At 38.0% G+C, this 24,085-nt stretch overlaps 1 protein-coding gene across 8 annotated transcripts in view; it reads right to left on the reverse strand.

Moving 5' to 3' along the window:
• Positions 1-7,907: 7,907 nt before the first annotated feature.
• The window catches only part of ANGPT1 (angiopoietin 1), a 170,631-nt gene continuing 154,453 nt past the window's right edge, over positions 7,908-24,085 (reverse strand). For all 8 annotated transcript variants that reach the window (XM_086742536.1, XM_086742542.1, XM_086742541.1 and 5 more), the window contains 2 exons: positions 18,344-18,474; positions 7,908-8,155 (listed from right to left, as the gene is read on the reverse strand). In XM_086742536.1, coding sequence (XP_086598662.1) covers positions 7,995-8,155; positions 18,344-18,474 — 292 coding nt within the window. In that variant the 3' untranslated portion in view covers positions 7,908-7,994. The remainder of the gene's footprint in view (positions 8,156-18,343; positions 18,475-24,085) is intronic.

Below are 24,085 nucleotides of genomic sequence, written 5' to 3' on the forward strand. Positions count from 1 at the left end.
TACTTCCATGTGTAAAATGTTAAAGTGAAGAGGTTAAAGACACCTTATAAATCTTATAAATCTCCTTCTATTTCCTGTGTTATCCATTGGCTGGCAGCAGTATCATTTAATCTATTTTAGATTATATCAAACTGAGGCATTTGCTTTGATCAGGTCTTTGAGCTGTGGGGCAGCTCACTGTGGCCAGAAAGGAGGTTCGGGAGATACTGGTGCCGTGCGAATTTGCACAAGTTACACAATGCAAAAGAAGCAGTGACAGAGCTGCTAGCTCCTGCCTAAACTTCTGTTAATAAACCCATAGTCACAGTCACAGAAGTAGATTTTCCTTCTCTTCATTTTACATTGTTGGGTATTCGAAACTGCTCTGGCTTATAAATTTATTTTTCAAACACGAAATCCAATGTATTTATTATTGTCTTCTCCCAAAGCCTTGAAAACTCTAAACACACCCCAAAGCTTTTGTAACGCGCTAAAGGCGAGTAAGTGTGTCAGTCCTCTACGAGTGACACCGGACACCTACGGGTTAAGGGAAGTGCCTGTCTCCTCTTGTGCTAAAACTAATATGAATTTCTACTCTAATAAGTAGAATAAATTAGTAGAATAGTCTTTGGCTAATGAGGCCGTACTTCTTAAAAAATAGTGGCACTTAGTTGTATCATCTTTGGCTTGTGACCAGGCAGTCTAAAGCCAGCACCCTCACTCCACAGGGGCCGCTTCACTGTGTGCACAGCCTGGAGATGCGCAGAGACATCACCTTGTGAGAAACTGCCATCGTGGTGGCTCCTGGGACGGGGAGCTATTCCAGGAGAAATGGGTAGGAGGGAAGCAGGGTGATCAGCTGATCACTCCGTCACTGCCTGGAGTATCTGGACCAGGGTACAGACAGCTCTGATACAGCTTTCAGCCAGAAAGATTTGGGCAGCTGCTGACCAGTGCATAGGGATGGGCCAGGATTTGTGGGACCCAGGTCTTGCACTGAGGTTGCTCCAAGGAGTTCCAGATTCCCTGGAAGGACTGAATGAAACCCCTTAAAAATGACAGTGTTGGTACCTGGCAGTACAAGATTCGTTTGACATGAAGGTAGAAGATTAGAGACAAGAATTACTGCATGAATCTAGGAGGAGAATTTTGCCTGAGGGTTCTGCAGAACAAACAGCACTAAGTGAAGCTATCAAGGAGAGATTAAATAATCAGTTCTAGTGGATGAAGGATGAACTCCAAAGCAGAAACTCTTAAATTGAAAAAAAAAAAAGTAAAAAAAAGAAAGATCTGCTTCAAAGAGGAAGAATAAAACATATATGCAGGAGTTCTGCTCCATTACTCAGAAGAAAACAAACCAGTGATTCGACAGTGCGGCTGAATGAGATCAGGTCTGAGATTTGTGTTTCCTTTAGAGCAGACAATGATTCTAAATATAAGCATGAGAGGGCTGCAGAAGGATAGAGATCCACATCTTTTAGTGGAAGAATAAATATTATCCGAAGCTGATTTATCTACTAGTGGATTCTTGTCTCATGCTAAAAGCATGAAGTGCTTCTCAGACAGTATGTTACCACAAATTCCTCTAAGAAGGGACTGCTTTTTAAGTATTGTTTTAGAATTTACCAGATGTCAATGATTCTCTATTGCATTGTAAGTATTAAACAAAAGCAAAAAGTAAAATGGCAACACTGTTCCTTTTAGGTTTTGGAACATTAATTGGATACTAATTCTCCTCTAATATTAACAGGTTGCTCTGCCTAATTCTTCTTCATTTTCCTCCTTTTCTTGTGCTTTCATCTTTGTCATTTCTCCATACTCCTTTTGTCAGACTGACTTCTTTCTTTTGCAGGCCTTGCCCTCAGCTTCTTAATCTTATCCATTTGTATTCTTAGCTGTATTATCCCATAACAGCCATTTTTTTCACTCTTCCCCAACTCTTTCTTACCTGTCTCAGTGTATTAGGATTCTCCAATTCTACTTTTCCTTATTTCAGAGTATTTTCCCCTCCTTTTCCTACCGGGCTAAAGCAAATGTGTATGAGTTACTTTTCTGGGGTCCTATTAAGGCTCCTGGAATGCTGACGTGGCAAAGCACGTCATTTTTCTGTTTAAGTAGAAAGAAGATCCTTTATGTGCATACGTGCCTATTTTTCCCTCCATGGCCTTGCAGAGGAAATGATTCAAGAAAGGTTCATTCCCCATGGTTTGGAAGCGACTGGCTTTGTCCGCCCCCCATAGGTGCCGTTATGATTGTGAACATGAGCATCTGCAGGTCTTTGGTCTTCTCTTAAACGTGGCGCTTGCCTTCCTGACACTACTTCCAAGCAGCAGAAAGCAAGCACTGCCAGCAGTTTAAAAGGAGGCACCAGCGCACTATTAAAGTGAGAGAAAGGTGAGAGAAACACAATGAGAGAAAGAAAATTTGTCGCAATGCTTTGAGGTTCAAGATTCTTTCTACTGAAACACAGGCCTGGTGTCTAGGTCTTCATGTACTTTAGAATCATAGAAGAGTTTGAGTGGAAGGGACCTTTAAAGTTCATCTAATCCAACCCCCCTGCAAGGAGCAGGGAGGTTTTAACATATCCATGGTTTTGGGGGGGTCATATTTACAGTATATATCCATTCTTTATTTGAATTCAGTGGTTCAGAAAACTGTGCAGGCAGTTTATATGGAGAATAAAGTCTACTCCAAATAGAAATTTTAGTTACCAGAAGAATAAAGGCTCTAATTTCACAGGCTTTTGAATAGATGTAGATTTTATTTCATTATCAGTCCTTAAAGTTCCTTCACGGAACCGAATATAGCATTTTCTAAAGGAACTTTTCCATTTTTAAAGGACTCGCTACAGAGCTGTCTTGACATAACCATGAACAGCATGTCTTCTCAAGGATCCATATTAAATTGCTTCCTGTGCAAAGATAAAAAAAAGCACACAGACAAACAGCCCTCACAGAGCATGCAAAAGCAAATAAAACCTGTAGATTCCTGCTCATATGAGCAGGAGCCAGGGAGAAGGGTTTGTGACACTCCTGGAGGAGAAGAGAGTTCCTACACTGTGTGACAGATGCGGCGTAGGAAACACGGAGCTGCTATGTCTCACAACTAATCCCTTCCCTTCAGCTCTTCCCTATCTGTCTGTCTTTTCCATCCCTTCATTACAGTCCCATATCCCTGTCTTCTCTCTTTCCTGCTTGTGCTCCCCTACCTTCCACGTGCTATCCCTTAATCCTCCCTTCCTTCTGGGAGGATTTGCACTTTTAACTTATTTCATTTTTGGTGAATTTTGGATTATTATTTTTTTTTGGCCTGAGATAATATTTCCTGTAGATAAATTTTTAAAAAGGTAATTTTAATTGCCTGTGTCAAGCTTTCTTCAGACATACGGATTTGTGTGTGTGTGTATGCACAGCACAGGTCAGAGTCAGGCAACACCAGCAGCATCAGCTGTATTCAGGGGTGGCTGCCTCTCTCCTCAAGCTGTCCAGATCATGTAAAAGCTGGTAGGTAGGGACACCTTTTGGCACAGCTGCAGCACAGTCTGGTTGTAAATTAAGCTAGAGAGTTAAGCTCTTGTTGTGATTCAATTGTGTGTGTTTCAATTTTGTTCTTCCCAAAGGAGAAGTGAGTGCTGTGCCAATCCCAAACGAGGTTATTTGAGGCATGGCCAGAGCTGAGGCTTGAGCTGCAGGTATGCAGAGAAGAAAGTAGTTACTATAGCTGGAAGGGTTTTTTAAGGAACTGTGTGTTGGGAACCTGTTGTACAGATGATTATAAATGTAGATGACTTGCCTACTTAATAAGCTGTTGTAGTTTAGCCCCAATCAGGACCAAAATACATAGTCCTTCTCTCACTACCCCCACCCTCCAAGAGAATAGGGAGAGATAATAAAAGGAAAAAAAAAGGCTCGAAGTTTGAGATAAGGACAGGGAGAAAATCCTTAAAGTTACCGTTATAGGCAAAACAGACTCGACTTGGGGAAAACTACTCATTTATTACTAAAACCAAAGCAGGGGGGTTGGACTAGATGACCTTTGAAGGTCCCTTCCAACCCTAACCATTCTATGATTCTATGATTCTATGAATAATGAGACAGAGAACAAAATAACCTTCCCCCACCCCTCCCTCTTCCCAGGCTTAACATTATCTCTAGAACCTTCCTCCCCCGAGCAGCACAGGGAGGAAGAGGGAATGGGGGTTGTGGTCAGTTCATCACATGCCACTTTACACCGCTGCTTCCTTGTCGGGGGAAGAACTCCTCACATTCCTCCCCTGCTCCAGCGTGGGGTCCCTCCCATGGGCTACAGTCCTTTCTCAAACTGCTCCAGTGGGGGTTGTTCTTCTACAGGGTGCAGTCCTTCCAGAACGGCTGCTCCAGTAGGCCCTCCATGGGCCACAGCCTCCTTCAGGCATCTGCCTGCCCCAGCGTGGGGTCCTCCATGGGCTGCAGGTGGATCTCTGCTCCTCCATGGACCTCCATGGGCTGCAGGGGGACAACCTGCTCCACCATGGTCGTCACCACAGGCTGCAGGGGAATCTCTGCCAGGAGCAGCATTGCTCCTCGCCCTCCTTCTTCACTGACCTTGGTATCTGCAGCTGTTCCTCTCACAAAAAATTCTTCACAACCAGCTCAGGTAGACACCTCTCAGGTTCTCTTCACATCTTATCTCCTCTCCGCTTCTTGCAGCCAGGCTGGGCTGAGTCAGGCCCAGATGGCCTCCTGGCGGGAGGCCAGAGCATGAGGGCCACAAGGCCCACAAAGCTTGTGCCTCCCCCTCTCTGCCCCTTGTTTCATTGTCTTCACATCTTCTCTCCTTTTTTTTTTTTCTGTTTTCCCTTTCTTAAATACATTATCACAGAGGCGTTATCACGGAACATTCTGCTACCAATTGGCTCAACCCTGGGCAAGGGTCCGCCCTAGGCCCGGTCGAGTGCACTGGACAAAGGGAAAAAACTTCTGGAAGGTTCTTACAGAAGCTGCCACCGTAGCCTCCCCCCAAGTAAAACCAGAACATATGCCAGCACTCAGAAAAATGTACATTTAAATTACATCTCTACACTAGTATCTTTCAAGGCAAGTGACATTTTAATATAAATGGAATCCAGAAAGACCATTTTTACTAATTGTGACTCTTCAATTTATACAGTAGGCACACTTAAGTAGTAAGATGTGCCTTTATGTATGTAGTTCCTCACAGCTTTAGTTTTGATTTAAAAAGCTAGGCTAGTCTGAATGAACATGATGAACAATTCTAATAAAGCAAAAATTCTTGAGAAAATAAGGATAAATTGACTACAAAGACATGTTAAAACTGATCCCTGTAGTGTTAAAAGGCATACAAATGAAGCAAGAGGTATTTCTGGCTAAGAGATGAATGGAGATTTGTCACTGCCATGCAACATGATTGAACAGATGATAGAAGAACATGCCATAAGGCAAGAGAAACAGGCATCACACTTTAATTTGTATCTTTGCCTGTGGAATTCAAGAAACATTTTATTTTAAAGATTGATAGAGAGTTGTGTGATTTGAACTTAAGGAATATAGTCCCATGATTTTAATCAAGGGGATTGAGAAAAAAATACTGAAATATGGATTTGAAAGGTTAGAAACATTAATTTCTGGATAAACTCTAGTTACACTCTCTTCCTAGACATTGTCTAAATTTATTCTTTCTTACACGTAGAGATGACGGCTTGTAAAATGTTGTCAGCCTGTCAGAGAAAGGTATACTTAAAACAAAGAAAATAATGGACTCTGCAATTTTAAAAAAGGTTTTATTAAAAAGGGTAGGAAACCAAATCCACATTTTTTTTTCAAACCCAGATAAATAAACAGTAAATACCATGCTTTTGATTTTAAATGTGTTTTGCCTTTTGCAGTAGGATCTGTAAAAAACAGCATTCCTAACATAGAGACCTGAAAAAAAAAATCTTTTGAGACTATGGAGGAAGATGGGCCACATATTTTGCACATAAATGAAGATCATTTCAAACAACTGGTGGAAACTGAGACAAAACAGCGCTGTGAAGAAACTGCTGAGTAAGGAGTAGTTCAGTAACTTATTCAGCAGAAACTGGCAAATTAACCCTTAGGCAAGATTATTTCAAATATATATATAAATATCTACAAATACACAAAACCAAAGACCTTCCCACTTAAAACCAAACAAACATCAAATTGTAACAAAAACAGAGAACCCTGTGGGGCCTTGTGATCTTTAAGAAGGGATGTTTAAAAAAATCCAAGCATTTTTTTTTCTATTCCATAAAAAAAAAAAATCTGCTAAATGAAAAAAAAAAAAAGAAGAAAAAGAGGAAAAAAAAAGCAAGCTGTTACTTTATTATCATCATCCTTTAGAAGAGAATCAGATCTTTGTTGTGCCTGATCTAGGAACAGTTTAATGAATGAAACAAAGCAACAAACAGACAAGCAAAAAACTCACCACGTGCAGATTTTGCATGTCATGTTGGTCCCAATTTGAACAGTGAGAGAGTTACTTTCTATTTCAGTGGGAGCAGGGTAAACTTTTCCATTTTATATGTATAAGAAGTAGAATGACTGCAACCTACTTTCCCAAATGGACTTTTTTTATATGGCTAAACCACGAGGGGCTGCAAATGGAAAGAGTTGTCTCTGTACCCTCATGGGCCACCCAGTGACTTTGTTGCTTGTTATTGTAGAAACTTTATCTTTTCCAATAGTTGAATTGTGCATCTTGCCCCACACTTCTGCACACTTATTTTAATATAACAGAATTACTTGTTAGCAACCTGTAAGCAGTCTTCTACAGTTCTTTTAATATTTATATCCTTTTGAGGCTTTGCACCCTTTGAGTAGGATCAGGGCTGCCTGTACAATTTAAATGACCATTACAGAATATATAAACATGCTATTTACAAGTTCACAATTCTTTATTTTCTATAGAGTTCTGATGAGTATTTTTTATAGTTGTAGCCTAAGCACTGTGTAGAACTGGCATGCTTCTGATATTCACAAAAACGTAATAAAAAAGTAAAATAATTAATGATAAATTGCGCACATGCAAGGATATTGTAAAATTAATCCATTGCCTCAAGCTATGCATTTATGTAATTTTTATATACCCTAACACTTTGCCTTCCTGTGTACTTTTGATGGAAACTTTCCATGCAAAATTCCATATTTTCCTCAGGATAATATTTCACATTCTTTAAACCTTCCATTAATTTTTCTACATGACATTCAGACTGCCTTTAATGAAGGAAGGGAAAAACCTCAAGACACAGCTACTTTCGTTATCACACTATAAATCCTAGCTCAGGGATTATGCCAATTATCTGATTTACCTCTAGAGAGCAACTGAAGTATTTATGCTTATTACCCTTATCATATGTTTGACAAAGTTTATTTATGAGAAACATGTCCTTAAAGGATTTAATGAAAAATAATATTTGCACAAATTATTTGACTCCAGGATTAACATAAATCCATCCACCATTCAAATTCAGTTCATTTAAGAAAAACAATATTTGGAGTGGTCACCTTGAGTGCTTTAAGATGAGTTTTAATAACGATGACTCTGTAATCATTTTTCATGGGTATATTGCCAGCATTTCTGTGCCGAATAACATTCTGCTCAATAGATTGTGGTTGATATATTTCAGTTCTTCAAATTCTGATGCTGTTGCTGAATAATCATCTAGTATATTTTTGCATCTTTTATTAAAAAAAAAAAAAAAAGAGGCATCCACTGACAATCACCAGATTTGGGCAGAATAACCAGATCCAGTTTTTCTTCTCTGGAAAATCATTGCAGCCACCTTCTTCTAAACCAAGCCTCCTCCAGTCATCAAAAAGTGGGGTGACTGTTGGGGAATTTTTGCAGGTTATGGAGTGATCATGATGCAACTTTGCATCATCCCTATGTGTTGCTTTCAAGCAGCCCTTCACCTTTTATCTTCACACTGTGATAGTGGTGCTGCTGAAGGCAGTGTCCTCCTGGTTTGTTCTGTGATCCACTGCTGAATGCTTCTAAAAGTCCAAGGGCCGAATCATCATGGTGGTGGAGTGCAAGGAGTAGCTGGGGCCTTTGAAGTAATGCCACTTGATGCCATTCAGCTTTCCATGGTTTTGCCCAGCTGTGTAGAACATCCCATTGAGATTGGAGGGGCCGCAGGCATCAAACCACCACCCTGAAACCATTAAGACAAACAATTCAACTGCAAGTGCACTAAGCATTTTTATTTTGCTGTATAGGTTTAGCCAGTTAGCAAATTCTGGTATTCCCAGGCTCATAAATACTCCTGGTGTAATGGGGGAGGGGGAGAGTATTTTTGTATTTTCATATTTTGCTCTTTTGTGCCATTCTATAGCCAGGGTGCTGGGGAATGCTCACTTGTATTTACCAAGTTGGAAAAGTATTTAAGTCCTAACTCATTCTGATTTTATATGTAGTAAGTGAAGCAAGAGCAAAAACAACAGAGACAAATAAATTGCTTTGCATGTTTAGACAGTTTTACAGTTCATCTATCTCATGTTAACCTCAGGAAAAAAAAAAAACTGTAATTCATATGTATTTTGCATAATTTCACTTGTTTGGTTATTTCGAGAATAAACATGATTTAATTTTATTGACCAGTCCTTTTCTCTTGCTTTAACTGTGATTGTTGAATTGCTTAGACAATTCACTTTTGCTCTCAGGTTAGATGTTCTTAGCATACATGGGTTATGAGTATGGTGGTGCTGCTCTGTAACAGTTATTGCAACATTACAGCAATAGATAATCAGTATTCAGAATGGTGTACAAGGAGACAGGTAGAATCTTTCTTTAACACTTGTGATACATGTATAAACAAGACTCAGCAAAGTCCTTCCATTCGAAGGACTAAGTGAAGAAGACAATTATAACACTGAAGGATGCTGTCAGAATACCTGTGTGCAGGGATAAATTATTTAGATGATTACCTGAGTGTGCATGCATTTAGGTGCATGCATTAGCCAACTTCAATGAAGGTATATTCATTGCATGTACAGTTTGGGCCAGAACAGTGACATTCAATCCTTAATCTGATTATTTTAAATGTGAAAACCTATATTAAGTCTTGAACCTTCTAATCTTGATCTCGAAATGTGCAGTGGCAGGAGAGTCCTCACTTAGATCCCTTTGAGATTTGCTCACTTCTCTGCAAAGTCTCTAAGCAAGTTTCCGCTTGGCACTTAGAAAACCGACAAATGTCCATTCAAATTTTTTTTTTAAAGGAGTTTGTAGGCACTTTATTTACATGCCTGCAGGTAGTAGAAAATTACTAGATGCCTGACTATCATTGACTACAAAAGACATATTAAAAATGTTACTGACTGATATCAAAGTTAGGCTTAGAAAGTTGTTAACTGCCTTTTCTGCCCCCCACCATGCCTGCTCTTTCCCAGCAAGTTGGGCTTCGTACTCATTGACCCTTTGACTCTGTGTGCAATTGCATATATTTTATTCTACTGGAAAGACAGGGCAAGAAATGTCTTGCCCAGATGCTAGTGATTCTAGTTCACTCCTCCAGCAGCTGTACTGTAAGACTGTTCTGAAAAGTGAAGTGACACAGATTTAGAAAAAAAAAACCTAGAACTTTGCTGTCTGAGGGAAAACTAGCAATCTAGTTTACAGAACGGCTCTGTGAACAGTTGTGTTGGCATAACTGAAGGAGTAGTAAACTGAGAAGTTAGGATAAAAAAAAAAGAAGCATAACAGCTCAGGAACTTTTCAACCTGAGTTTTCTGCCAAAGAAAATACATGTAGAGCCATACCTCCACCTTCGTGAGTACTCTGTTTATCTTTAACCAATGGAGAAAATGCAGTCAGAGGTGAAAAACAGTGTGAATCTTCAGATCCATTTTAAATTGTTGCTTTAAGATGAAATTAATCAGTTAACTCTCTTGTCTGCATCCCCAAGACTTTTCTTGTTAAGGTGAATCTTAGATTGCCACAGGAGTTAGAGTTTTAAAGAAAACTCCAAATAATATGAGACTTGGCAACACCAAGATTACAGAATACAAACTGACAAAGATAAACTAGGTGACATACTGACTCCACTGAAAGTAGTGGGAGTTTTGCTCTGTATCTTGATGGGAATAGAATTTTCTCTCCAACACCTTACAGGGTATTTATATAATGTAACAGAAAGATGCTTAGTTCAGACTGAGGAAGGCAGAATGAATCCCCAGACTGCAAAGAACTAATATTCCCAATGTCAAAAAACAAAACAAAACAAAAAACCTCTATAGCTAGGAGGTCCATTTGTCAGAAAGATTTCTGCTGTTTTTTTTTCATTGTAAGACCTTTGGCTTTGTGAATCTTTAGCACAGGTCTTATGCATCTTTCCATGTAATATGGTTATACTGAACATTTGTCTGTGTATGAAGGCAAATAATCATAGAATCACGGAATCATAGAATGGTTAGGGTTGGAAAGGACCTTCAAAGGTCATCTAGTCCAACCCCCCTGCAATAAGCAGGGACATCCCTGACTAGATCAGATTGCTCAGAGCCTCATCCCACCTGGCCTTGAACGTTTCCAGGGATAAGATCATAAAGAACAGGTGGTGGCTTTTGCTTTTGGTGGTTAAATACTGTTTTATTTTAAAAGTTATTTCAGCCTGCAGATCACAGCATCATAATCTTCCCAGGACACCCTGCAAATCTTTTTCAAGCACCTCCTGTAGTGGCAAACTGATCATCTAGTGAGTGGCTACAGAATTCTGCAGATTTCACTGTGGACTGAACTGCAGAATTCAAAATTTTTACTGTGTTTCCCACTCTGACTTCTGGAAATGGAATTAAACTGTGAGAAGCTCCTTGTAGACAATGTACTCTGTCCTAGTGAATCCTCCAATTTAATCATATTCAGTGGTTAGCATTTTATCTACCTAAAATGAATGCATTGTATGAAGACATTTAAAACAATGTCTTACTACTACTGATATGATATTGACCACAATTAGCCCTCACATCCAGTGCTTACTATGTCCTTTGTGTTCAGATCCATGTAATTTATGTTTCTAGTCTTGTAAAGTAATTTCTTAGATTTTGGATAATAGTTAGTGGGCTTTTTTTCAGAAGTAACACTTCATAATGAAATCTTGAGGGAAGAATTTTTGCCAGATAAATTCTGGCAAACTTCTATTTTGATACAATTGACCTCCCTTTGATTACAATGTTATACCTAAGGGGATAATAACCAAAGAAAGAGAAAGTCATACAGCTAATGTTTTACTGTAACCGTAGTATAATCTTGTAGAAACTTAAAACAAAGTTAAACAGGGAAAATCTAATCCTCATTTTTCAAAGCTGGAACACAGATGCAGCTGGGTTCTGTTTACAGTGTTGGGATGAAGACATGGCAAGCTGTGTTAGTCACCATTTCATCTCAAAGGAACAGCAATAGATGCTTAAATGGCCTTTTCAGGGAGGTTTTTATACAACATATATGTTAAAAACTGAATGAGTCAAAGAAACACTAAGTTTTATAAAAATTTTGTGAGGACCTGCTCAAATCTCTCATCATAGATGTCTTCTAAATAAATACTTATTTCAAAATGTGTTTTAATGAGTATCTTTTTTTCTCTACTATACTGTTAATGTTAGTGAGACTGCATGGATTTTTTTAAAGATGTTTCCTAATACTACATTAAAACTTATTAAAACCCTCAACAAGTTTGCCAGTGACACCAAGCTATGTGTCAAGCAAGTGATTGACATACCGGAGTGAAGGGATGCCATCCAGAGGGACCTTGATAGGCTGCAGAGGTGGGCCTGTGCCAACCTCATGAAGTTCAACAAGGCCAAGTGCAAGGTCCGCCACATGGATCAGGGCAATCCCAGGCACAAATATAGGCTGGGCAGAGAATGGATCAAGAGTAGCCCTGCAGAGAAGGACTTGGGAGTGCTGGTGGACGAGAAGCTCAACATGAGCCTGTGAGAAGGCTCTGGGGAGACCTTACAATGGTCTTCCAGTACCTAAAGGGGGCTTATAAGAAAGACGAGGAGAAACTCTTCAGCAAGGTCTGTTGTGATAGGATGAGGGGTAATGGTTTTAAAATAGAAGGAACTAGATTTAGACTTGATATAAGGAAAAAATTTTTTACAATGAGGATGGTGCAATGCTGGAACAGGTTGCCCAGAAAAGTGGTAGATGCCTCCTCCCTGGAAACATTCAAGGCCAGGTTGGACGGGGCTCTGAGCAACCTGATCTGGTTGGAGATGTCTCTGCTCCTTGCCAGGGGGTTGGACTAGATGACCTTTGAAGATCCCTTCCAACCCTAACCATTCTATGATTCTGAGTTGTCTTATTCCCTGGAGTTCACAGGATTTTCCTCTCATGAAGAATCTTGTTTATTTTTCACTACAAGGTAATGTCTTTCCCAAATACATATCAAGTCATCTCTGAAAAGCAGTAAGATTTTAATCTCAGAGATAACTTTTGGCAATAATTTCCATGAGATATTTAAATTGGGCATGAGAATCACGAAGTGTGAGCTTTTCGAGAAATAATAATAGAAGCAATATTTTAAAGCGACTAATGAAGTGGTAAGGAGGAGGCTTTCATGAGAAGATTAAGAGAGTTTTTATTCAGAAACACACAGTTTCTTTAAGTTGTTGTGACCATGAAGTCACTAATTGCTTATTTGAACTGAGGGTCAGTTCAGAGGTTGGCTCACCTCTAGTAATTTGTGTAGTACAAGCAGGGCTACCATCTCTCTCTGCAATACAAGTACTTAGGTCATAAAGTATATTGTCCCAACAAAAAATAATTTATATAATACATTGGTAAGTTGTTTGAAATTTCAACTATACAAATAAACATGGATTCCCAATGTAGACAGTTACTCTTCTGGAGCACTTAAAGCATGCTCAAGCTTTGTGTACTCTTATTCTTTGGTCTTTTATTAGTGTTGCTATTACCATTGAGAAGTTGTTAAATTTCATGTCAGCTCTTTTCATTAAATAAATGTATTTTGAATGCTTCAGCCTACTTCAGCCACCTGGCAGACTTGATGGTAGACCCTTTCTTCACATATGTCTCTGCTCTCCCTCCCATGTACTCTGAATGCTTCCAAATGCAGTAAGATCAATACAATCCATTCAATAAGATCCAAAGTATATTTGAGTAGTACATTCATATGGGTTTATGGGATAAGTGGATCCTATGGAAAGCTAATATTTATTTCTAGCCCTCTGGGCTTGTCCATAAAATTTAGCACATTTGGTAACAAAGCCAATAATAATAATTTCTAATGCAAAAATATTAAAATGGTCTTTATTGTTCAAAAGACATAATTTGTTTTATGAAAAAATTTGATGTTTCTGTCATTCTGTACTTTAAAGAACTTAGATGGTAACACTTAGACTCTGACTTGGATTGGAAATTTCTCAGCTAGAAGACTGGGTGCAGTTTTGGATGACACCTCAACTAATATGCGAAACCACTGGACAGAGCCCAGAAGAGTGTAAGAGGGTTGCTTATTCCATAATTCAAAAGACGTATTGCTAACAATCTGAAACTCATAACAGAGCTGCTGAAAAAAATCAGCTTTTCAAAGGAATGCAAAAGAATGGTGTATTCTTTCCAGTGATGGAGAATAAGACAAGATGGAACACACTTAAGTTATCATAGAAATAATTAAGTCAGCAAGAAAAGTTTTCTTATATTATGTGTAGCCAAACCCAGATTATATTATGAGAATGAAACTCTATCACTAGAAATCTTGGAGATGAACAGAAAAGATATAAATTAATAGGTAGACAAGAGTCTGTCTTGGAAAGGAACTAAATGGTCTCTGGAAGTAATTTCTGGGCCGATGTTCTTTTATTTGTTAGAGTACTGGATTCACCAGACTATCACTTAACAATTGGTACTTGACATTCTGAAGATTAAGTCAGATTTTAGCTGTCAGAATATAAGGCAAAAAGGCATTAGCTTTTCACATCAACTAGATAACACAGTCCTTTTTATAAGGACCATTCTAAGAGGTAATAATAACATGAAACTTGCAGACTAGTGATCATGTTCTGATCTCCTAAATATACCAATAGAATAATTTTTAAGTTAGTCGGTTCTTAGTGTTTTCCTAATACTTTTTTTACTTATTGTCCTTACTTAACCCTGGTAAATATAGCAACATAGTAATAATTCTGTTAAAAGTGCTGAGTAATCATATGTCTAATTAAATATTTCTAATATTTCTAGCATTAAATAAAATAATATTCTAATCACTTCTTACCTGCGTGGTGGTTATATTTTTCTATAAAATTGTTAGGCAATATAAATCATACTGCATGAATGGTGTTTTCTAAGTAACTTCTTTATGAAAGCAACACTATGCATAAAACCTAAAAATTAATGCTTTCTTATTCAAGTAGATGTATATCCAGGGGTTCAAGTTAGATATTTCTAAGTGTGCTGAGGTTACTACTTTCAAAGTTTTTTTTTTCCAAACAAAATATAATATAATATATAATAATATCCAAAAGATAAATTGTAGCTTTTTCTGACTGGATAATGTACAGGCAAATTTCAATATTCAGCTAAGAACTTCCCCCCAAGTCATGACAAGAATCTTCTGTACCGTTCTTGCCAGAGATTCACAAAATTCACCACTTGGACAAAAAAAAAAGCAGTGAAACAACAGGCAATGAGTGCACCAGTGTTTGAGATTTTCACTGAGCAGTCTCTCACTTAATAGACAAGAAATCCATTGAGGATTACTAAATACATGGGAACTATCTCTGACTCGGGAAGCCCCTGAGATGCAGAAGATACTGGGAAAAAGCTCAAGGGAAGTATCATTTATTTGCACTGTTCTTACACCCGTACTGAGGCATCTGCTGCTGACTGCTGTCAGGGACAGGAGACTGTGGCTGGATGGGTCTTTGCTTCCAATAAAATAAAAACAGTTGTTTCAATAGTTCTATGCTGTTTCAGTACTAGCAAGACATCTAGAAAGTCTCCCCTTCACTTTGTCAAACTATTTCAGGGATCAGAAGTGTAGCAATGTTCTCACTTTTCACCTGAAGCAAGGTAAATGCCTGTGTGAACATCTCACGCTGCAGCCAACACAAGACAAAGCAAATCATGTTAAGAGTCTTTCACTGTGGGCCAAGTTACCACAAGCCACTTTCCAGCGTCTGAAAACAATTGCACAAACAATTCCTCGGACTCAGCTGACAGGTGGTGTCCTGGCGGGATGCTCCTACTTGGCCTTGTGCCCACAAATCTGACCCAGCAACGTTAAGTGTTTTTCTGTTGGAAATCTGTCTGAAGCTGCTTGGATATCTATTCAGTGTTTCATTCTGGTGACAGTTTGTTACATTTCAGGTGCCGTTTCTTGCAAAAAGCTATGTATGTAGCTCACTGGGGTACTTTTCCGAATAATGCTTCAAATGATATGAGGATACAAACTTTTGTTCAGTTTACTGGCCTGAGATATTGTACTAGTTCTTAACAGGTATTTTCATGATATAATTTTTTTTACTATTTTGACAAATGTTAAGTATATATTAATAAATTATTTGAATAAATATGCTTTGTCTCCCTTTAAAGTAAACCAAATATGCTTAGATTAAATTTTCCAAGGCACAAAAAAGCAGCTAAAACATTTAACTACAATGTAAAGTTCACAGGGGCTAAGAATCCAACTCATGGATGTACATTTGAAGCCATTCCCTAAAATCAACATTAAGATGGAGTCATCTAGTGTAGCACGGCTCTTGAAAGGACAAGAAACACACACACAAAACTCTGTTGATGCTACTGTACTATTCTCCCAGTATTTAATTTCTTATTCTAGGGAAGAGGGAGGAGACAAAGGAGGAGAGAGAATAATAGCTTTGATATAGACCAAATAAAAGTGACAACTAGTAAGATCACAGAGACAAATGTATGTTTTCCTTACATTTTTATTTTTAGCCTTGACTATAACCATATCACAGTCTTGACCTTCAGCTTATCTCAACCTTTAGTCCTGACATAAATATATTCAGTTCACCTCACAGAGATAACAGGCTCACCCAGACTGTCAAGATAGCTAGAAACCTGCCTGTAGATTTCATATCATTCATCATTAAAGAGCTCTCTATGATGTTGCCAAAACTAACAAAGAGTCTGATATTTTTTTGGGGGGAAAAAAAAAAAAAAGAGGTTTTCCAAAACTTGTTATCATTGCTACTTGTCTTAATTAGTCTTTGTCCATGGTACAAAACCAAAATCTAGTCACTAAACAAATGTTTTGGTATTTAATCCAATTTCTGATATTTCTCAAGGAATGAGAAATTCATTTCAAGGAGCAAAGCATAGCAGAGTCTTTGAGGAGAACTGTGGCATGATTAAAGTCTTTCTCTTCTTGAAGAACTACAAATTACTGTGTGCTGTACAATCTATCTCCAAAAGACTAATACTCAGAGTCTGGTTCAAAAGACTAGACTCATCAGTCTCCAAAGGCTAGCTCCATCTCATTTTACTCTACAGTGATTTGTTCTATTTGTGGTTTCCTCAGCCTTCAGTAATTCTCCTTCTTCCTCCTTATTCCTTTCATTTGCTACCTGTATATTCCAATATGTGGTTTTCCTGTTGATTTACAGGACTGCTGCAGCAAAATATATGTGAAGCTTGTGGAATGGTTGTTCAATAGCAGGTTGACCTTAGCAGGGCATTGACCTGCCATAGAAGTCAGGGAAGGAAAATAAACAAAATCCTCAGCTCCCAGAATTAGCTGTCTGGGAGCAGAGGTATTTCCAAGCAGCTCAAATACATGAGAGTCTGCACTTCAGCACAGACACAACTCCCATTTAGGACCTTCTCACTAGACTCTGGCTTGCCCTGGAAGTAAGACACACTAATTTAGCACGATCTCTAAAGGAAAAGGTCAACAGTTTTAATGAAAATAAACTATTGACTTCTTATCCATTATCTGTCTCCAGAACTACCTGGTTTGCTTCTTTTTTATAGAAATGGAAACACAGTGTTTGATGATGCATCTACTGGAGGAAGTTTCTCATGCTGACTTTTAATAAGGTATCACTAGAGGAAGTTAGGAAAGTTTGAAAAATTTGCTCCTTAAAGATTTTCCTAATTTGGTAATTTACAATCAGCAAAAGAGAATGAGGAGCTAGATTGTGCATTTAATATAAATTCCCAGTGATGGGAACCCATCATCTGTTAGCAGATGATAGCTTTAGAGGCTCATATATTCCTGAATGTGGCCAGAGCTGGATTCAGTCAGAGCGCCAGTAACCACAAACATAATTTTAACAGGCTGATCCAAAATACTGAATAATTTATATGCTGCAGGATTTTTTCCAGGAAAGTTAGAAATCACTGAGGGAGACGCTCTGAAGAAGATCAAATGTGAAGATAAGGGCCTTTCTTGATCATACAGTCAATGCACTCAATCTCAACTTAAGCTTTCTACTTCAATGTGATATCCTAGAGATAAAAATGAACTTGCCCATATAGGGACTAGGAATAAGCATAATTTGACAGAAGAAGTTCTCACTCTTGTGCAGAGTTTAGGTGTCTGTATGGGGAGATAATCATAGCTATTCCTCCTCTGCACTGCAGGGAACAAATATCCATCATATACACTATACTTGTTGGCATAGTGTTTTAAACTGTCCCAGTACAACTTCTCTGTGCTCTCCCTCGCTTCAACTCTTCTTTCTTTGCCTCTGTGGTGTGATTTGGCTCATTAAGGATACTGTTTTAAATCTTCCAGAACAGCGAAGTGCCAGAATTTGAACAGGGGGTTGCAAGTTTAGTCTTTCACAGGTGAGTGAATTAGCCATTACATTAACAATGTTTATATGTATATATGTATTATGCTCGTATATGACAGATGAATCATTATAATAATTTCAATAACAGAATCACACTCCTAAGTGAAAGAGACAATATATTGCAAGTCCAGATTCTCATTGTTTTAAAATTTTACCTTCTAGTATCTATTTCCCTGTATTTTCTCTCTTCCTTTTCTGGCTGATTCTCCCACTTCTTAAAAAGTTCTTTCCCCCTTCTTCATCTCTTAGCTTCTCCTCTCTTACTTTGTCTTTCTTGCCTCAACAATGATGCTAACTTAATGCTTGCCCTCTTGACACTTTTGCAACAGCTTCAGTGCAGATGTTCACTGCATCTCTGAATAATCCCTTCCCTGCTGATAGGAATCTTGAGGTATTGGCACTACCACAATATATATACAGAAAAGAGTAGGAGTAATAATAATAAAAGGTAATTTCACACAGTACTTGCACATCCATGAATGCAACTTCATCCATGGTTGCTTTAGGAAAACAGATTAGATTACTGTTAGTGTACCACATATTTTCAGAGCTGTACTCACCTCCAGTCAACATGAGAGCACATTTACACATGCAGTTGTCATTGTCAGCATCCTTTGTACTAAATTCAGCACCATGTAAGATCAAGCTACTCTGTTTTCCAGCTGTTCCACTGTGACCTTTTAAATAAAGCCTGAAACAAGAGAAAACAATCAGTGTCACCAAAAGGAAAAATAAAAAGATCCAGATCGCCTTCCACATCAGATATGCCTTATATGAAGTGCACTGAGAAAATTCAGAAATGTCTTGTGTTTTGGGTCAATCTTTTTGTTGTTTCAGGTGTAAAATGGGGACATTCAGAGTTTTTCAATGTATCTGTAGTAGCACATTGCTCCTGCCCCAGAGCAGAACTGAGCACAAGGAATCTGCACTGGGAAATGTAACAATGTGGAGGGACTCAGAGACAAAAAAAAGAAAATGAGGAGAGGTGCCCAGAGATCTGGAATACATTGACAGAATAATTGAGTATTTGAGTAGCTGGTCTCTACTGTGGCACAGAAACAGCACTCCCAGTTAACAGCAGCCACGTTATTAATCCCTGGGCTTGAAAGAGGATTTCAGCAGTTTCAGAATTTGTAATTCCACCAGTTACAGCAGGAGCCAGCAACTCAGGTCTGCCAAAGCTGTCTCTGAGTGATGAATGGAGAATAAATTAGAGTGCAAGCCACAACAGTCTTAATGATTTGCAATGCTAAATGTCCCTCTTCGTAAGAAGCCTTGTCAACCAGTGGAAACCATAACCATGTGCTAGGAGCCTGAGCCTAGCTCTAGCAAGGAACAGAGCATTTGTGTTTCTCAGTGCTGTAAAGCCCAAAACCAAGTGTCCCAGCTGCAAGGATGCTGAACGGAGTACCTCTGTCCCAGCAAGGAAACACTGGGCATCTGGGCATGTCTAACCTGAGTTCACAATTGCAGCAACATGCACAAGAAAATGCTGAAGAGAAAAGAGAAGAGGAAGAGGAGAGGAGAGGAGAGGTTCAGAGAGGGTCGGAGAGGAGAAGAGGAGATGGTCGGAGAGGGTCAGAGATCCTCAAAACAATTGTTTTGTTTTCTTTTATTTTGCATGTGCCTGTGGATGGATATTAGATCCAAACAAAGCCAATCTGATTAAACTTGTGATGGAAACTCATTACAGAAAAGCCTCTTCTGGGTATCTCAGTGAGATTACTGAGCCTTCTCAAGATGTGAAGGCACAAAACCAGCGCTTGAGGCTCTAGATAGTCTGAGATTCACACTTTCAGACTGACTTAAACTTCATCTAATTTTCAGCTCAATTCTTCCTATGCCTTCTTTCTCCATTATTAAAAACGGACATAATAGATGCTACACATGAATATGTCAAAATAAAAATGTATTAAGAAAAGAGAGCTGTCAGGGCTATATTTCCAAAGTAGTTACACTGTCTACCTTCATTTGATGTTAATGTTGAATGCCACCTGATCTGCATCTGATGACTAAACACCTTTAGACTTAATCCTTAGAGTAACTTTTATATAGAGATAAGCACACACATACACATAAAAAATCTTGGATTAAATATAAATACCATAGATAGTCAAATACCTTTGGACAGCACAAAAATGGATAAGGCAAACTGTGAGCCTCAATAAAAGATCATTAAGATTCTTAGAAATTTAACAAAGAACAACCTAGGAACAGGAATCCAGGAAGGTCATTGCACTATGCTATTTTCCAATCACAGTGGCAATTAGCCCATAATTATAATGTTACTCTATCAAAGGATGCTTGTTTTAGACAAGAATACTCCAAGATCTGTTTGCTCATGTTCGTTTCTTTGTTCGATACAAACGAAAGGCTGGAATTGATCCCATCTTCATTCATTGGACTTTTGCCTTGTTTTGCAAGCTGTGCCTAATTTTTTGCAGAACAAAATAAACTTCCCTGAAGTTGTGTTGATAGAAAAATTACTTTGTCACATGATATCTACAATCAGATTTTAAATGACCATACATCCTCACTACATCAGTAACACCAAAGCTCACAGAAGTCTCATAAAGTCAGTATAAAAAGTAAATGCTGTTTACTTAAATCAGAAAGACAATGCTAGCCAGATCTTTTTATTAACAATCAACACTATAAAACCCACTTAGTCCAATTAAAAAAAAAATCATATAATGTAAGAACACAATAAAGAAATGAATAAAACTTGATGTGCAATGTTTTCCCTAAAGGGGTAGGGCATTAGGATTATTTACAAGCTCATACTCTTGCCCTGATATTTTATAAACATTCCACTCAGCACAGATTTAGATCTTGCCAGTTATGTTTGACCTTCCCTCAACACCATTTGTCTAGTTGGTCTCCAGTGACTTTAAAAGAATAAAGCTTAGCTTAGCTCAAAACCCTAGTAAGCTTACAATACTGCAGCAGTGTACAGATGAACCATAGGGTGGAACAGTATTTTTCTTGATTTGGGCCTTTCTCCCTGAATTGGCATTGCCCAACAGTTAGGAAAAATGATAACTGCAAAGCTGGCACTACTTTAGGCCAAAATTAGGTCTCAATCAAAAAAAAAACAAAATTGGTTCTGAAGCAGCCAGTTGTCCTCTTTCTGAGCTTCAGTTCAAGTCATACGGGCCCGAACTAGCCTGGCTTGAGACAGCAAGTCTGCAGAGCACTAGGGCAACTGATGAGCCTGCTAGCTCCCAGACAGCAGTAGATAGACTTAGTTAATTTTTAGGCACTTAGACACAGTTAATTTTTTAGTATTCTCAGATTCAGATTGGTAGAATTGAATCTTTAAAACAGACTCTGAGTAACTACCGGGATATAATTTCCTTCCTCTTTTAGAAAAGATGGCCATTCAGTATAGAGTTCCTCTTGGTTGTTCTTGAAGGAGACAAAAGAAAGGAAGTTAAAAATAAAAAGCAACTCATTCTCGTCAAAAGTCGGGGGCAGTTTCAGGACTACATATCCAGTCTTCCCACTTGCTGACAGCAGGGAAATTCTGAAGATCAAGGAAAGCAGTGGAAAGACTGCTCAGATTTATAAATTAGGCAGGAAAAGCTCATTCATGCTCAAATAAGCAAGAAGAACAAGTCTACTTTCTCTATATACAGTGGAATTAAAATAGCAACAAATAAGCACTACCAAGAAATCATAAGTAGAAGTAAGAGAAATACTGCATGTGTGTATTAAGTCCTCAGGACTTCTGATGACATTTTTATGGAATTATAAAATCCCTATGAGGAACATAGCAGCTGATAGCATTCATTTAGAGACTAGCAACTTTTCTATTTTATATACTTGAAACAGTAGATTTTTAAAAAATTGCAACTTTTACCTCTTATCTAGCATGAATGTTAGAAATTCCCCCTGCATTTTTTCCATGTGATATTATAGCAATGCCAACTTGGGATCTATACACACAGATAGTGAGGAAGAACTCTCTTAAGTCTGTTTTACTTTTCATCATTCTTATTGTGTGACAGAACTTTACTGTCTGCAGTCCCTTGAAACCAAAGCAAGGTATATTCTGTGGAAAGAATAGTTCTAAAAATATTACAAAAACAACTACAGGGCAGCCTGGAGAGCCATTTCAAATTTACACTATAAATTTTTCCTTTTGAAGTGATTAGATCACCTAGAATTCTTCTTGCAAATATATACAGCTTCGATGTGTTAACACCACGTTTGATGAGTTTAACAGATTAACCTGGAATCATTCCAAATAAATTACAAAAACATTTGTATATTTCTGCAATGTGCAGTTACGAAGATTGCAACATACAGAATGAGATACGAAAACATCTAAGAAATAAATGTAATCATAGATTCATGTGAAAAAGTTGTGTGTTAAGTATTATTAAAAGTGTAGGAAATTGTTTCTGCTTCAGTACTTGCATAGAGAGCACCTGGCCTTAGAATTTCTATTTATTTATTTTTACTAGAATTAGTGAGAGGTCTGTAAGATTCCCAGAGTTTAATGTTAACTATTTCTTTCTCTAGATTTTTTTTTCTGTTAGAGTCATTAAAGGTCACTAAGTCCTTCATTCAAAGCAATCCTTCAATGAAATAGCTAAGAAGTTACATCCAGCTTTGTTGTTAAGGCATATTTTGCCTGTAAATAAACAAAAAATATACTTGTTTACTGCAAACATTAACAACCATCATTAAGAGATGTAGAGTATCATCTCAACTACCTCAGTGTGCATGACCTTAAGTATTTTAATGAGTTAAGATAAGATTGAATTTCATCATTGCCATAGTAATAAAAATTTGAGCACAGCTCTCCATGACTGGAATTCATAAACATGAGAAATGGCCCAAGATTCTTAACAATTAAATAGAGAGATACAGGAGCATTTAAGTAGAATTTAAAAGATCCAGCATGATTAATGGAGAGGGATACATCAAAGCTTGCCATTGTGAAATACTGTAGAGGGATGCCTCCAATTTCCCACCTTACTTTTGTCTCTCTCTGCAGTGTAAAAATGTCTCTCTGTGTCTCCTGCTCATTCCACATGGCTGGCAGGAATGAATCTCAAATTCTGGTCTTTCCTCAAGTAACGGATTGTTAATTTTCATAGAAAGAGTCATTGAATAAAATCGATACATGAGGATCATAATCGTATATCACAATTTCCTAATCTGAGCCTTCTCCTCCGTGGGTTTCCATTTTTTCCTGACTTCAATAGCAGAGGGCACCTAAATCTCAGTCCTTCTTCTAACCCACTGGTGGCCACTGACATCTGGTGTGTGGGAATACATCTACACAGGCAAGTGTGGACAAATATAAACTCACACTGACTGTCCTCCATGTTAGGCATGTAAAAGGCATCTTTGTTTTTAAAATCCATATGATTGCTATTATTTTGTCCTCTAGTTTTGAAATCTCTGAGGATGAGGAATGATTTAACTTGCATCTTCCATCTGGTTCACACCTGCATCTAAATTGTAGATAGCTTCAGTTTGTGAAATGCCCACTGGCCTGCAATCATTTAGGAGGATCTGGTGAAAGATTGTCCCCAGGTTACTCTTTTAATTCTAGACATTAACTCTAATAATACTAAAACATCCCCTCTCCAAAAAAAAAAAAAAAAAAAAACAACCCAAACAGCCTCAAAACCAGATAGTAGATTTATTTTAAGTCCAGATTTTTTCTCAAAAATGCTTTGCTTGATTATTTGGAGATCACAAATCATTTGTTTATCAATGAATAAAACATAATATCTACTAAAGTAATATTAAATATTGTTGGCTCCTTGTAAAGTTTCCCAGTGTGCCTTTTCCTGATCATATTACAAAATTGCATGAAGTCCTGCAATAGTAATAGTTCTCCTTGAATAGTAAAAGCACCTCTGTAATAAAGACATCTTTCAAATATGTATTGATAGATAATGTGTTGTGCACAGGAGACAAAATCTAAACCATAACTCTAGAAAAAAACTGCCATCGCTGAAGTTGAAGCTAAAACGCCTGCCAAAATCCTGTTAAATGTGGACTAAATATGCTATGATAACCAGCTGGGAGGTCTAAGCCTGGTATTAAATTTTTTCATCATTTAATATTCCCACTAAAGGATAAAGAGAAACATCCCTTGTGTCTGCTAATTTGTAAATTCAATGGAAAGACCATCTTTGTGTTGGAGACAGAGCATAAGCCTTCTGTGGTAATAAGAGAGATCCTTATGAGTTTGAACTGTTCTGGATTGCAGAGTAGAAGGCATCATAGTTGGTGCTTTTGTCCAGATTACAGATAGATTGCCTGGGCAACCATTTGCA

Source organism: Chlamydotis macqueenii, chromosome 2, assembly GCF_036417535.1.
Source record: "Chlamydotis macqueenii isolate bChlMac1 chromosome 2, bChlMac1.mat, whole genome shotgun sequence".
In the NCBI taxonomy this organism is placed as follows: Eukaryota; Metazoa; Chordata; class Aves; order Otidiformes; family Otididae; genus Chlamydotis; species Chlamydotis macqueenii.